This window comes from Fundulus heteroclitus, chromosome 17, assembly GCF_011125445.2.
Source record: "Fundulus heteroclitus isolate FHET01 chromosome 17, MU-UCD_Fhet_4.1, whole genome shotgun sequence".
NCBI classification, from domain to species: domain Eukaryota; kingdom Metazoa; phylum Chordata; class Actinopteri; order Cyprinodontiformes; family Fundulidae; genus Fundulus; species Fundulus heteroclitus.
This window is the reverse complement of record NC_046377.1, coordinates 12,044,950-12,059,534: the sequence shown is the minus strand read 5'-3', so window position 1 is coordinate 12,059,534 and position 14,585 is coordinate 12,044,950. Positions and strand designations below refer to the sequence as shown.

The following is a 14,585-nucleotide window of genomic DNA, read 5'->3' as shown; positions in this document are numbered from 1 at the left end:
CCGTTTCAGTATAAAGATAATTTTTTGACATGATTTACTTGTGCTATGGTCCTCATGCAGATTGTCCAAATGAGTTCAGGTGCTGTAAAAATACAAGGAAAGCTGCTGTGCACCACTTTTAACATATTTTTATTTAATCTGCTTTGTCTCTTCTCTATTCACACACACACACAGACTATGCAGCTGCTGTTTGTTTACTACTGTATCGCCATGCAAGGATCGTTCTACGGTCCTTCCTGAGGCGGAGATAGAGAGATAATACTGGTGGGTCTACTTCAACCCCCCCCCCCCCCATTCTGTGTGGGGATCTTTCAGCTCATATCAAGGTGTGAAGAATGTCTGTAGATCAGTGTGATCTGAAAGCAGCTTAAGATGTTTTAAAATGGATTAAGACCCAGAATTATTTTCTTACCTGGCTGCTTGGGTCTCGTTCCAAACCCTTCTGATCAGCATACTCGATTACCTCTCTGACCTGCTCAATGAATGACTCCCGCTCACTCTCCAGGATGAACTCACTCTCCACCTGGAAAAACCCAAACAAACACACACATTTAGATCTTTGCTGGTTTAAAGGGGAAAAGCCGCTGCATGCTCTTGGCCATGTGAGGAACAGAGAAACACCACAATAATTCCAGTCTTTTTAACTTGATTGTTGTTTAAAAAAAAAGTACAATATACTTGGAGGATGCTTCATGATTGTACGTCTGAAGGTTTATTTGGTTAAATAAATTCAGACATCACTCATTTCCAGGTTGATCAGATGTGTACTGACTGAAACAAGAAGGAGCTGGGATGTAAAAATCTGCCTGGATACTGACAGGATTCCTTTCAACCTGAATGTTTTTCTTTAGACTGAAAGTAAAAAAAAAAAGTTTTTTAACTTCTTTTAAGACTAAACTTTCAGTGTGTGCAATTAGAAAAACAGAAGTGCTAAGTTTAAATATAGTATTAAAGTCATGCATGAATTATACATTGAAAAGACTTCCTTTGGGAGGCTGTATCGGGCTATTTAGGGGCTTTATGTGCAGTGGGAAAATACTATTTTTGCATTTTGCCAGGACAAGCATAAAAAAAATAAAAAAATAAATTGCATTTTGTCTTAAAATGATCCGAGAAAGACAAAATGGACTGAAGCAGTCAGGTGAGCAGCGCTGTGACGTGGTATGTACCATGATCTGGGCGATCTCCTCAGGGTTGTCTCCATCTAGATCGAACCTAAATGTCACCATCTTCCTGTTGTGAGTCTCCAGCTGACACTCTGCCACCCTGTCTCCTCGGTTAGAGATCTGTTTACCCCCAACCACAGGCGACAAAAAAACAAAAACCGAGCAGAACACAAAGAAATAAACAGGAGATGAATGACTTCCCATTCTGTAAAATGCTGCGTTAAAAAAAAAAAAACAATCCAATGATTAGGATAAGAGCCTTTACACTGAGAACGTGAAGTTTCGCCTTGGATAGCTTCTCGTGGCGCGACCGGCTTCGCACAGAGCGCCTTTGATGCCGTTTGGTGGAGCGACCATCATGGCGGCCGGCGCCTCCTTCGTTCCCGTCACTCAGGCCTGAGGTCTCCGAGTGGCCGCTGAGAGAGAGAGAGTGGCAAGGGAGGAAAAACTGTAAGAAAAGGTTTTTAATCATAAAATCATGCGAGTGTTGAGGTATCAGCAGGCACATTTTACCTCTCTATAGAGGAGAGAACTTGAGGCGGCTGCAGCTGGCCTTGTGACAGCTCTGAAGATTGTGAACCCGACTGAAACACACACACACACACACAACCCAACGTGCTTATGTGGACATGGAAAAGCACCAGGTATCGCCACACACACCAGGGACAACAGTAGGGACAGAAAATGGAGCAGACCATCATAAAAAACAGACAGTCTACCAAAAAAAAGGGACCAAACAAATTGTATCTATATAGCTTCACTTTTTTTAAAGCAGAATTTAAATTTGAATGAACACTGGCTATTAAGAGAGTATGCATGATAGAAGGCAATATAGCTGGGACAAAACACTAACAAAGGGCAGAAAATGGCGCATAAAAGCAAAAGGGGGACTATATCAGCCAATTTCAAGATGTGTAACAAAAACCATTTAAACCACAGTCCCTTATAATAAACGACTAAAACATATGAGCATAGAAACATGGTTAAAATCCCAAATCAAGACTTTTTTTTGTAAAAACAAACCTCTTAGCAAAGGTTTATGTTGAGCCTCAACACATTTTATATAAACCAGCTACTGTATATAGCTCCCATCAGCAGAGGGAAACCCTCATCTGGTCATTTTTTTAAAAAAAAATAGCAATAATTCTCATTCATTACTATTTAAGAGACTTTTAAAAAGTTTAACAAAATAAAATAAGTTTTAATATTTTTTTTCGGGTACATGTAAACCAACCATCTATTGGTAGAGCCGTGTTTATTTTTAGCAGCAGCCCACCAGCGCCGTAACCTCCAGTCGGTGCTTTTGAGCAGAACCAGTACCTTGGGAGGGGCTTCCGTGGGAGTGTCAGGAGGGGCGGTGACTACGCTGATGACTGGCACCACGGTGGCCAAAGGCTGAGGCACAGGTGTGGGCACAGGAAGAGAAGTGGGAACGGGCGGAGGCACCACCCCAACAGGGATTGGCAGAGGAGAGGGGAGGGAGGGCACGACCGACGTCGGAAGAGCCGACGGAGAAGGGAGGGTCGCCATGGGAAGAGCAGAGGTTGGCGGAGGTAAACTGGGCTGAGAGGGCGGTACCGAGATAAGGGGAAGACAGAGACAAGAAGAAGGAAGGAAAATCAACGAGAAGGATAGAAGGAACGAGAAGGAGGTAGATAAACCCCAAGAGGTGGTTAGAAGTGGAAATGTGGCGAGAATGGATATTAGGCTTCGTGGTCTCTCTACCATATGACTTATCTTGTATAAAATATGAAAATTAAAACCTGACACGTGTCTGACCGAGGGTTAAAAAAAAAACCTGGGAAGGACAGGTTTTTTTTTTTTTTTAGAGACTTGGAAGAGTCGAGACTGAACAGCAAATTGTGTACAAGGCACACACAGTGTAGCGGTAAATCATGCAGTGTTGGCGACTCTTCGTTCAAAAACAACAAAGATACGTAAGGTGTATGTGGTTTAATCAATTTAAAAAGGCGAATCATGCAAAAACCCTGTTAGATTCTAGAGTAGAGGTGCTCAAATTCCAGGCAACATACTATTAGTAATACAGGTCAATGACAATTTCTCTGCATTTTAAGACAAGCAGGAGTTGGAGAATATAGTGTTTGGTTTAAATCGCTGAGAAAAGTGCGATAAACCTTTTAAATGGCACCCATCATTAATTTTAATGAGACAGGCAGCCATATTGGATTTTGAGGTTGGGGCTGACAAGTTGATATTCTGACTTCAGAGTGTTTCATTTTATTTTTCTGACCCGGAAAATTAAAAAATCCAACCTTTTCATACAGTAAACCAAATATCCTTTAGAAATTGATTTATACCAATAATATAATGTAATATATACATGAATATAATGTTTTCCTATACTTTTGTGTAATATTTCCGAAGGATACAGCTATACTTTCATACTTTTTAACACCGTGTAGGAAACCGAAAACTAAACTTGAGTTGGACAAGATGATCCTGTTCAAAATGGAGATTAGAGCTGTTGCGTTAAGGTCAGTCAGAAGTCTACAACAGAATGTCTTAGACTTTAGGACTAGTTCTGGGATTGTTGTAAAATCAGTTAGGATTTAAAAACAATGAAATCTAAGCTGCATCAACATATGAATAAGAGGTAAAAGTTATTTTATTCTACAGGAACGTTTGGCACTTACTTGGAATGGTTATGCTGGCTGCTGTCCTACGTTTGGCATGCTTCATGAATTTAGGCAAAGAGAAACTACATAGAGATACTATAATATGCACCATTTTAACAAAATCAATCTTTTCTTATGTTCTGCATTGTTTGGTGTGTCCAACATCTGTGATTGATCTCTATACGACTATAGAGTTTCTCAGTCCACAAACTGAAGCCACAACATCAGTGTTGAGTGGAGGAGGAGGCCTCTACTATGGTGGCAAAAATATCTAAGTCCAAGAAAATATTTTTTTATACTTTATTTGAGCCTATAATAACATTTTTTGAGTCATCTTCAAGATAACACAAGTAGTGTTTGGCACCAAATATTTAAGTTAGAATGAAAGTGGTGATACCGTTGGTTAAGTGAAAGGTTGGGGCTGTAATTACCAAACTCCCACATCACTAGAGCACAAAGCTTTTTATTACTGGATCTGCTGTTTGTTTAGCTTCATTTTCAAAAGACCAGAATCCAATAACGCTTTACTCTATAATGAGAAAAGCTTCCTATACAACTTATGTTTGCACATTCATCTAAAATCTTTTTGTTCATCCCCCATACACCACGGGCCAGACAAGGTTTCATGTGCAGGAAAGCATGCCGTCATTTTGTGACCGTGACGAAGAAGAGAGGAAACGTGCAAGTGAATCAAAGCCATGAATAAAAAGGAGTAAGTCATAATTTTTGATATACAGAACACTATTTTGTGAAACTGGGAATAATTTTCACATTTACAGGTGACACAGCTCGCAATGCCTGGTGATTGCACCTTTTGATGATCAGTTTTGATCCTGAAAGTAGTACCCATCTTCATCTCCATAAAATATGCTCCTCCGTTTGTGACTCATGCTTTTAAATGACAGGAGTTAGTAGGAGTGCCTTCGGTAAACAAAGGACAAACGCCAACAAAGGACGACAGAGTTAGTTCATTCAACTGTGGGGGCTGAATCTGCCTGTAATCTGTGGCACATCAAACGGATCCACCAACAAATCACACTGATGTGCAATTAGATTCAAAGGTGTGCACACACACACACACACACACACACACACACACAAACACACGGACAGTCACTGGTATACAGGTCACCCACATGTATTAAAACAGTACCTGAACCAGAGCTAGCTGGGCAGCCTGGTATAACAGATAAAGATGCTCTATACTGGGAGACGGGCTTAGATCACAAAACTACACACGCACCACAGAAAGATGACACAAACCCAGTGGTGAAACACAAGCAGCATGCCAAGAGGATCAAAAGACAAAAAATGAGTTTAAAGTGTTTTTAAAAACAACATGCTATTACAGAACAAACGCAGAAATTGCTTCAAAGCTGCCAATTGTACAGCTCATACATGTGCACATAACATAAAATAACTTTTAGCATTTTGGGACTTACAGTATTATTGACAAGTCTGGTAAAGATGCATAAAAAGCCATTAAAAACGCTTTGATGGAGACCCAATTATCTATCTGCAACACTCGGGTCCTCGTACTCGTACTTGTCAACTTTCTTTGTTGCTCCTGCTGTAGATATTGGTATATTTAGGCCAGTAGTTGTCCTTCCAAGACATACAGTGATTTCAACGTGTGACTGGAGCTCAAGGAGTTCTAGCTCGGCCCTGTTAGGTCACCAGCTGGTTTGAATCTTAATAATCCAACTCAAATTTAGCAATTTTCAGTATCAGCGAGGAGGTTAAAAGGAAGTCAGAGGCAGCCCAGGGATGTAAGAAGCTATTTTAAGTAAACTATATTTTCTTTGATACATTAAAAAAGTGTGCGAGAGAGTGGCATTTATCAGCTAACAGTAAAGTTGCTCTTTTATTTCTTTTTGAGCTTTCCCTGCCTGTTGTAGAACCTGCTAGAAATGTTGTCAGCCTCTCACAGTTAAGGTAAAGATGTTCTTTCCCAGTAGCATACCTGCAGACTGCTGTTGTAGTGATGCTATGGGTAATATAAGATGATTTTAAGTCAGTTCAGAAATGTCAACTCTAATAATTTTGCCTTTGTTATAAATATTAAAACCCTATCTTACAGCGATTTCTCGCTAACACACATGGTGTGACGTCGCCTCTGGTATTAATAAATATTTTTTGTTAACATGGAATGGGATATTTTAATGAGAAAAGTGAGGACTTTTCTAAATGTTTTTCCAATGTCACATTAGGTAACTAATAAAATAGATGTTTTTAAGTCTTTTTCCACATCTTTACCAGGAGTGATAAGAGCAGAAGGCTCTGTATGCAGCTTATTTGGTAAATAAACTCGTTCCTAAGTCTCAAAGTGATCAAGAAGCATGCTTGCAAAAATGGCACCATAAGGATTTAGATAAACAGTAGTTTAGCAACAGGGGCTTCAAACTCCAGCCCTACAGGACTTAGATGTGTCCCTGCTCCAACACACCTGAACAAATTGGCTGAATGACTTTCTCAAAACGCAGTCATGCTCTTCATAGATTCTGCTATTGAGCTTATTCTATGGTTGAGGCGTGCTGAAGCAGAGATGCATCTGAAAATTGCAGGACGCCGGCCTTCGAGGACTGGAGCTCACGGCCCCTGATTTAAGAGCTCATTTGTTGTATTGGAGTGCATTAGATACTGTAGCACATTTGCTGAACACAATCTAATTATAGAGCGCATGCTAAATGCACTAAATGCAGTCCACCTCTCTGCTAAAAACCAGTGCAAGTCTAGGCCTGTTAAATGAAATCAACAAGTACCTGTGCAGGTGCCTGCTGCAGTGCTGTGTGTGTTGGGCTCTGAAGGGAAGAACTCTGGCCAGACAATACAGCCTGGAATAAAAAGAGACAACCTAAATACAGATATAGTGTGATAACAACAGATAAGAGGGGAACCGTGCTCCATGTTTTAACTTACTTTAAGAAAAAACAGAATGGCTATCATCATGCTTGAGTAATAAAATCAAGTTACTAACAAATACTTCACAATTGGGTTGAACATCACGCACATTTGTTTAAAAAGATTGCTACATCATGGAGGAAAGGTGACATTCTTAAAAATTGAAATAGCTTTTTTCTGACTGTATGTGGTTTTCACATAATAAAAAGGGTATCAAATTAACTTTCGCCTCATTTTCCTACCTGTTGGGACGTCCCTGTAGGATCAGGCTGTGTGGCTGAAGGGACCAGAGGGGGTCCTGAACTTGGTTTAGGGGTAGGAGTCTGAGCCTGCTGCTTAGAAACAGATTTATAGAAAGAGACCGCAGAACAGACAGAGAGCAGAAAAAGATCCAATGTTGCAGGAAGGACAAAAGATGGAGGAAGTAGATGGGAAATGAGGAGATTGAGAACAAGGAGGGGGAGAAGGGAAACAATCAGTACATGTTTGTAGATCTAAACCCAAACCAAGCATGAGTGCGAACACAAGATACTCCTTTACTCTTGTGATCACTTTAATGCTAGACTCTCCTCTTGTGTTTGCACACATGCGCGGAGACAGCACATATACACCAAACCATCCAGAGACGGACGTGTGTGCACATCTACGTCTACTGGATGAAGATACAGCACTGGTACAGGCACATAACTGGGGTTAGGCAGGGTGTAAGTAGGACACTTCACATGCAGGTAAGACTCTAAGGGATTGGCAGTGATAATAACTGTTACATAATGCAGTGAACGAAGCTCAGTACAGTGGCTGGAGTTTAATAAAAACAGAATATTAGACTAAAGAGTCAAAGCAAGACATTCTGTATGACCTTCCTTGTGGCACCTTTAATGATTAGGGAAAGTCTTACTGGTCCAAAACATCACATTTGAGCTCTCTCTCTTAAATTTACTGTCATGGTTGTTTTTGTATTTACCCGAATATTTGATCTTTGATTCTTACTGATCCCCAATAATTGTGTGGATCAAGAAGATACAGTCACAGCCAGGAGCTTACATAGACACATCATGGGCAGCAATATCCTATTACTGTTATGCTTTGAATGACGCGTTTCAATCTTTGTTTTTTTGTTTTTTCAGGGTGGAATGACGACGCAGCACACAGATTTCATCAAATAAAAAAAGAAAAAGGATGAATCGAGGATCTTGTCGCACGTTTTTTTTTTTGGTATAAGAGCTTTATGGTCGAATGAGAAAAAAAATTAACTGTTGCGCTCAATAACAAGTAGCATTTCTTTGAAAAGTCAAGGTGATGCTTTAAACCAAGGAATACGGCACCAATAGCTAAGCATGTTGGTGGCTGCATCATGCTGTGGGACTTTTTTTGCTGCCAGTGTTACAGTACGGCTGCACAAAGTGGGTGGAATAATGAAGCAGGTTAATATTACATTTCTGGAATAACCTTTCCGGAACCTCCGAAAGGTCGGCTATATTGAAAAGTTATGGGCCGTGCTTAAAAAGCCAGGTTAATATAAACAAACCAGCATTTTTAAAATACTCCTGCAAACTCTTTCAAGAAGAATGATAAAATATCCAGATCGAATTATGCATGCAGCTTTTTTTATGAGCACAAGAAGCACGATCTGCGTGCAGATTACAGGACATATAAGGAAATATTACAACTGTATGTATATACGTATATGTGCATTAAGGGTTTGAGAAAATCTATAACAAATTTTAATTTAAATTTGGGCATTCGCTACTGTTGATTTCAAGATGTAGCGAATGGTCTGGTAAAATCATTCCACCCTTGAAAAAACCTAATAGTCTAAATCTTTAAAAGCCTAAAATCAATGCAACATTCAAGTCTATGATGACGCGTGTAAAATGATCACCAAAACGGTACTTTTTTCAAAATTACTCACATAATCTAAAACGATCACAGGACAGCATCTTACAGACAATTGCAGGCTACCTTTGGATGACTGAACCCTTAGAAGGCCGTGTGCAACTCTGTCCTAAAGCTAGCCTTAAGGTTTATAAAATACCTCCTCCTAAAAACACAGGCGGCAAAACATTGACGAGGTTCAATGGACAAAATAAATTTGAGAAATAAAAAAAAAAAAAGTTTGTTTTTAATTAGGATGAATGTCAGGAAAACCAATTATGAGTGAATGACAGGAAAATGTAGAAATTAAAAGATAGTCCAGTGGTAATGAGTGGTTGGAAGCAAATTCAGCAAAGTATTGCTGGCAGTGTAAACACCAGCTTTCTAAGGGTTTAACACATCGGAAAATATCTGAACACTGCAATAAAATAATAAGAAAAAAATTTCCTAAGGATTTACAACAGGAAACCTTTACCACAAACAGATAAAATGGGTTTCTACATGGTTACACTGCTTGGTGTCCAAGCCCCCTCGAGTTTTGTTGTATGTTTCTGTGCGTTTGTCCATACAAATCAGCAAAGTCTCGCATATTATTATAACCATTATTTTCTTCTTTCAGATGAGCCTAAAATGCAATAAATTAGCTGTTTTTCCATATAGTTGCATTTATTGAATAACAGCTTATAAGTCAGAGGTTATTTCATTTTCAAGATCAAGCCGACTTTGGATTTGTATGATCCACATGTAAGTATACCACAGAACCAGTATACCTATACAAACACACATTTCTCCATATACATTCATATATGAACATACAGACAAAATATTACTTACTTATAGGACAAAAGCAAACAAATAACCATCAAATGAATAGAAAAGAGGGGGCTTAGACCGTTTCTAAAGCTTGTACACCAGAGAGGGTCTCAAACACGACCTCTTAATCACATGTAACCAATAATAATGAATCTTCTATTGGACAAGAAACAATCTGATCTGGGTCAAGCTTTCGTCTATTAAGCCCTAATTGAACTATATTAGATTAAAATCCCGCTTCACACACAGTTACTGGGTAACAGAACAGTGAGTGGGCGTGTTTGTCATTATAACGGTAGTGTTGTGAGACTCTCTCTGCGGTGCTGATATATGACTGTAGGGGGTTAAAATCACAGCGAGACTACAGGATGAATAATAAGCATCAGCTGGGGAGGGCCTGGGTCAGCAGGGTATGAAAACAACAGGGGTCTGTATGACTGCCTCTGGGTCAGATTACTAATATAATTTGATTAAAATGCATTAAGATCTTACATCCTCTGTTTTAGACACAGCTAAGAATCTCATGGACTAAATGAACAGAAGCCGAAGGACAAATAAATACAGGGTTCCAACAAATCTTAGATTTTACACAGTCTTCCAGACTCAAATTTCAAGGTTTTTTCCAGAAGTTCTTACAACATTGTTGATGTTTGAGTACAGCACCTTTATGGTGTAAGGTTTCCTTATTTTATTGTTTAATAAATTATGAAACAACACACTGATGAAGCTTCAGGTTGTCTGCCGACTTCCAGGGGATCTCAAAAGTGTACACACTCCTGTGAAACTGGCAGAACATGATCGTCATTTCACACTTTTTCCGTCACCTTTAAATGGGTTTGTTTAATGAAAGTTTTGAATCTGAGTTCCAGTGATTTTAATCAAACAAAATTCAGATGTTCTATGAGGGTTTTCATCACATTTGCATCCCTTAGCTGAAGCCATATTTTGCCAGGAGCTCACACTGCAACACCAAAAGAGATGCTGGTTATGTTTTAGATGTGAGGACCATCTCCCGTAGTCTTTGCTTGTCTCGCCTAAAGAATATTGTTGAAGACAGAAGCAACTCCTTTCAAAGAAAACATCCAGGCCCGTATAAAACTAAATATTTTTGGCCACAATCAACACTGCAAATCAACACCAGAACATGGTGGTGGCAGCATCATGATCTGGGGTTAGTTTTCTTCTGATGGACTCGAGTTTTTCCCCCCCATTCAATGATATTATAGCTCTAAAGAGCAGTTTTAACCAAAAATCAGGTGTTTGCTATAAAAGCTGAAGAAGACGGGTATGCTGAAGACCTTGACCAAAGACTGAATGCTGGTTTTCAATAGAAAAAGAGCTTCAGCAAAGATTCAATTAAAGGTTGCTGCAGTGCTTACCCAAAAACAAAATAACAATAATTTTCTTCCTCATAAATTTGTGTTTTAGACAAACTGCAGTTCACATAAAAAGTGAAAAAAGGGGTGTTAAAAGCTTTATTAAGGTCTTATTTTCTTTTCTGATGTCACTAAAGTTGTCATTTCAACAGAAGTGTGCACACTTTTAGGAGCCGCGGTTGATTCTGCCGTTTCTGATTTTCGTTACCTTTTTTTCCAAATCGGCCACAGTTTAGGAACTACAGGTCCAGTTTTAAACCCCAATTTAAAAGGGTCTAAAGAGGTCTAAAGAAAAATAAATTGTCCCTCTAATTTTTAAAAAAAATCTGCATTTTCTTCTCTTGTCAATACTTCTAAATTCAAAATTATCACCAAGACCCACAAAAACTCTTTTATCAAAGATGAAAGACTTCATTGATAATAATATAATATGGCAACTTTAATAGTTTTCATTCTTTCATATTTTCATAGTTTTTAAGACTGTAGGAACCCTGTAAGAAAATAAATCATCCAGGTTCTGCTAAACAATAACTGAATGATTTCCTTTAGCAACTGACCCAGAGGTCTATTGGACTTTCTTAGCTCTAAACTCTGTACCAGAGAGGGAACCGCAGCCTGCAACGACTCGTGGTAGGTCATATTGGGTTGGGCTGGCGCCATTCCTCCCTGCTGGGGCCAGGGACTCTGCAGACTCTCCAGGTGAGTTGACGGTGCAACGCCAGGAGGGAGCTCAGACGACGGAGTAGGAGGGAAAAAGTTCTGGACTGAAGGCGGATGTCCCTGGGGGTCCTGGAGAAGCGCTCCCCCTGAGGAATCGCAGTGTGCAGAAGAAGAGGAGCGAGGGATGGACTGAGCGGCCGAGGAGTCAAACTGAGCGGGGAGATTTGGGGGAGGAGGTGACTGAAACTCTCCTGCATCAGAGGAGGCTAGAGAGTCGCTAGATGGTTCAGGGCTTCTGTCCTTTGCGGTTAAACCAATGTGGTGAAGGAGGAGATTTCCAGGAGGCAATGGAAGCTCTGGACTCATGTAGGTGTAGAGCTCCTCGGTCACGGGCTGGAGCCTGCTGTAGGATCCCGAACCACCAGAGCCCGTTCCAGAGCTGTCCTCCAGAGGGAGGTCCATAGAGCTTCGCCGAGCTCTGTAGATCCTGGACGCCAGCAGGTTCGGGTCTGCAGCGGCGGCGGCGGCGGCTGCAGCTAGATGAAACTCAAACACGCTTCCGGCAGGTGGAGCGTCAGCCATTACTGGAGGTGCAGAACAGGGGAAGGAGGATGAGGAAGCGTGCTGTGGGGGAAAGCATCCGTCGGATGATGAGGAGGAGATGGACCCACCGGTGGATGGAGTCATTGGGGGCAGCGGTGGAGGTATTGGGCTGTGCGCGCTTATTCTCTGCATGATGTGTGGGTGTATGAACCCTGGCTGAGGCGGAGGGCCAGGATCAAAGCCCATGCTCGCAGCCGCAGCTGCTGCCTGCCTCTGATGATGAAAGCTCAGGTGACCCAGCTGGTGGGCAGTCATTGGATACCCTGCGTACGCCATTGCTTCATAATGGTCCAACAAAGCAGCTTGGTTGAGACTCAGCCGCCTCACTGCTTCCTCGTGTTCTCTCATGTCTTTATATGCATACAAAGTCGGCTCGGACTGCCCTGGGAGATGCAGAGAGTCGCCAGCGCCGAGTCTCTGAGCTGCTGCTGCTGCAAAGCCCGGATTCACCATAAAGAGAGGCGGAGCCTCGACACTCTCCATGCCAGAAAACGGGTGCAGGGTGCTCCCGTAGCGAGGGTAGGCCGGCTGGAAGTGCCGGGTATGCGCCTCCAGAATGGAGGTGCTCTTGCGTCTCTGGGTGTTGTAGCCCTTTGGAGGCCCGGTGGGAGGAGGAGAGAAGGAAATGGGACGCTCAGGGATGGAGGGGAAGAAAATAGCAGGAGGTTCGGGGAGACTTGGGACTCCTCCGGCTGAGCTCGCTCCTCCGCCGAAGGGGTGTGGCATTGAATGCTGCTGCGACAATGAGATACAATTGATTTAAGAATGAAGAGCAAGTGAATCGCAGAGAGGACCATAAAAAAAGGACCAAACGAAATGGAGCAAGAGGAAAAGTAGAAATTATAAACAAAGATACCAGAATAAAAGAAAATGTATTCATCCACCACAACACAAGTAGACTGAGTAAGGAAGCGGCAAGTTTACTAAAAAAAAAACATAAAACTAATTAATCGGGTGAGGCGTAGATGTAAAGCTGGTTACAGTAGATGGATCACGGTGGTACAGCTGCACAACAAAGACAGGCAGGCCAAAAAAAAAGACCTGACACAAGAAAAGACACAGAAGCTCACAGTCGGAAAGAAAGTGGAGAAGGCAAGCGGAAACGGCAAAAAGGCTCCAAGCGTGGCAAAGTCCAGATGCATCTCCAGTCAGATAAACTATTTAGTCCTGTTCTTTAGTCTCACAATGACATTTCACTCAAATGTGTATTGTGAATGTGCAGCTGAATGACAACAAAGTCTGCTAAAAAAAAAAAATTGACGTAATTAACCAGGCATGAGGCAGTCTAAGCCTGGTGCTTATATTATTAGGAATAAACGGCACAGTTTGATTTGCCCTTCATCTAGAATTAGATGTTTGCTCTGAATGTAGATGCACCTCGTATGAGACCTTTGGACCATGGAGCATGATCACGGCTCATGACACTAAGTCTTTGTTCAATATGAACACATGGGGGTCAACTTGAGGGAGGAGGAGAGTCAAAGAGAGATAAATACATCAGTGCTACACCACCATGATCCTGGGGATTCCCACCCTGGATGCTTTAGATGCGTCTCAGCTCGGACACACGTCAGTCCATTCCCTGAAGCACCTAAAGGCTAACTTAATAACTCACTATTAATATCAAGTTTATTTTCAATTAATAGAAAACCAAACTTTAAAAAAATGTAAATATCAAACTATGTTATAATTGCTGAAAGAAAAGCAGACGCCTAGTTGCTGATAGCTCTACTGCTTAACTCCTTTCTGTCAAATGTTTCCAGAGGTTTTTTTTTAAATAATTCTTCAAAGAAAAGAAAAATCAAAAGATGAGGCACTTTTCTGATGTTTTTTTGTAGGATATTGTCACATTTGTCATAGATAAACCGGTTATATCAGGGATTTAGTGCCTTTTAGCTCTCCTACCTCGTTAACGCATGTTGTTGGCGATCTCTCATCAGCAGCTGGCTGACGGTAAATTCACATGAACGGATGTGCATGTGTGAGGAGCTGAGCGAGACTGCAGGAGGAGCCAGACGACACGGGGAAAAAAAACTGCCGTCACATTAAAACACGCAGAGCAGGAAAGTCCCAGGACCAGCGAACTGAAGCCCAAACAAAAGATGCCAATTTAAATGCATCTCGCTGAGATAGTATTTTTCTGCTTATTTAGCTCCCCATTGTTAGCTTTAACGCTGATATAACGGCTGAAGTATAAAAAAACATCTTTATAAGTATATTCTTAGTGAACGAATGATCAAATGGATGTTTTTTGGGTGTGACTTTAAAATCAGAGAGCAAAAAAAAAAAAAGTGTCAGATTCATATTCTTTGCTTTAGACCAGGGGTGTCAAACATACGGCCTGCGGGCCGGCCCTGTGGCTAAATGCATTATCATTATAAAAAAAAAAGAAAAATTTTTTTTTATTTTTTTTCTCCAGTGTCCTGTCTGGCAATGTGGCAATAAGATGCCACAAAGAGCTCATCAGATTTGACTTTCACAAGTGGACAAGATAAAAGGAAGAGAATGATAAAACAATTATTGAAAAAAAACATGTATTTTGTTTATTTGAAAAT

The 14,585-nt window shown here is 40.9% G+C and overlaps 1 protein-coding gene across 14 annotated transcripts in view; it reads right to left on the bottom strand.

Annotated features, from left to right (window-relative positions):
* Window positions 1–14,585, bottom strand: part of wnk1b (WNK lysine deficient protein kinase 1b) — a 104,421-nt gene that overhangs the window by 18,709 nt on the left and 71,127 nt on the right. For 7 of the 14 annotated variants that reach the window (XM_036149341.1, XM_036149346.1, XM_036149344.1 and 4 more), the window contains 9 exons: window positions 11,365–12,765; window positions 6,946–7,038; window positions 6,565–6,636; window positions 4,956–5,033; window positions 2,487–2,729; window positions 1,680–1,750; window positions 1,432–1,582; window positions 1,170–1,286; window positions 413–523 (listed from right to left, as the gene is read on the bottom strand). In XM_036149341.1, the coding sequence (XP_036005234.1) occupies window positions 413–523; window positions 1,170–1,286; window positions 1,432–1,582; window positions 1,680–1,750; window positions 2,487–2,729; window positions 4,956–5,033; window positions 6,565–6,636; window positions 6,946–7,038; window positions 11,365–12,765 (2,337 nt within the window). The remainder of the gene's footprint in view (window positions 1–412; window positions 524–1,169; window positions 1,287–1,431; window positions 1,583–1,679; window positions 1,751–2,486; window positions 2,730–4,955; window positions 5,034–6,564; window positions 6,637–6,945; window positions 7,039–11,364; window positions 12,766–14,585) is intronic. The other 7 variants (XM_036149343.1, XM_036149350.1, XM_036149342.1 and 4 more) reach the window with 6 other exon arrangements.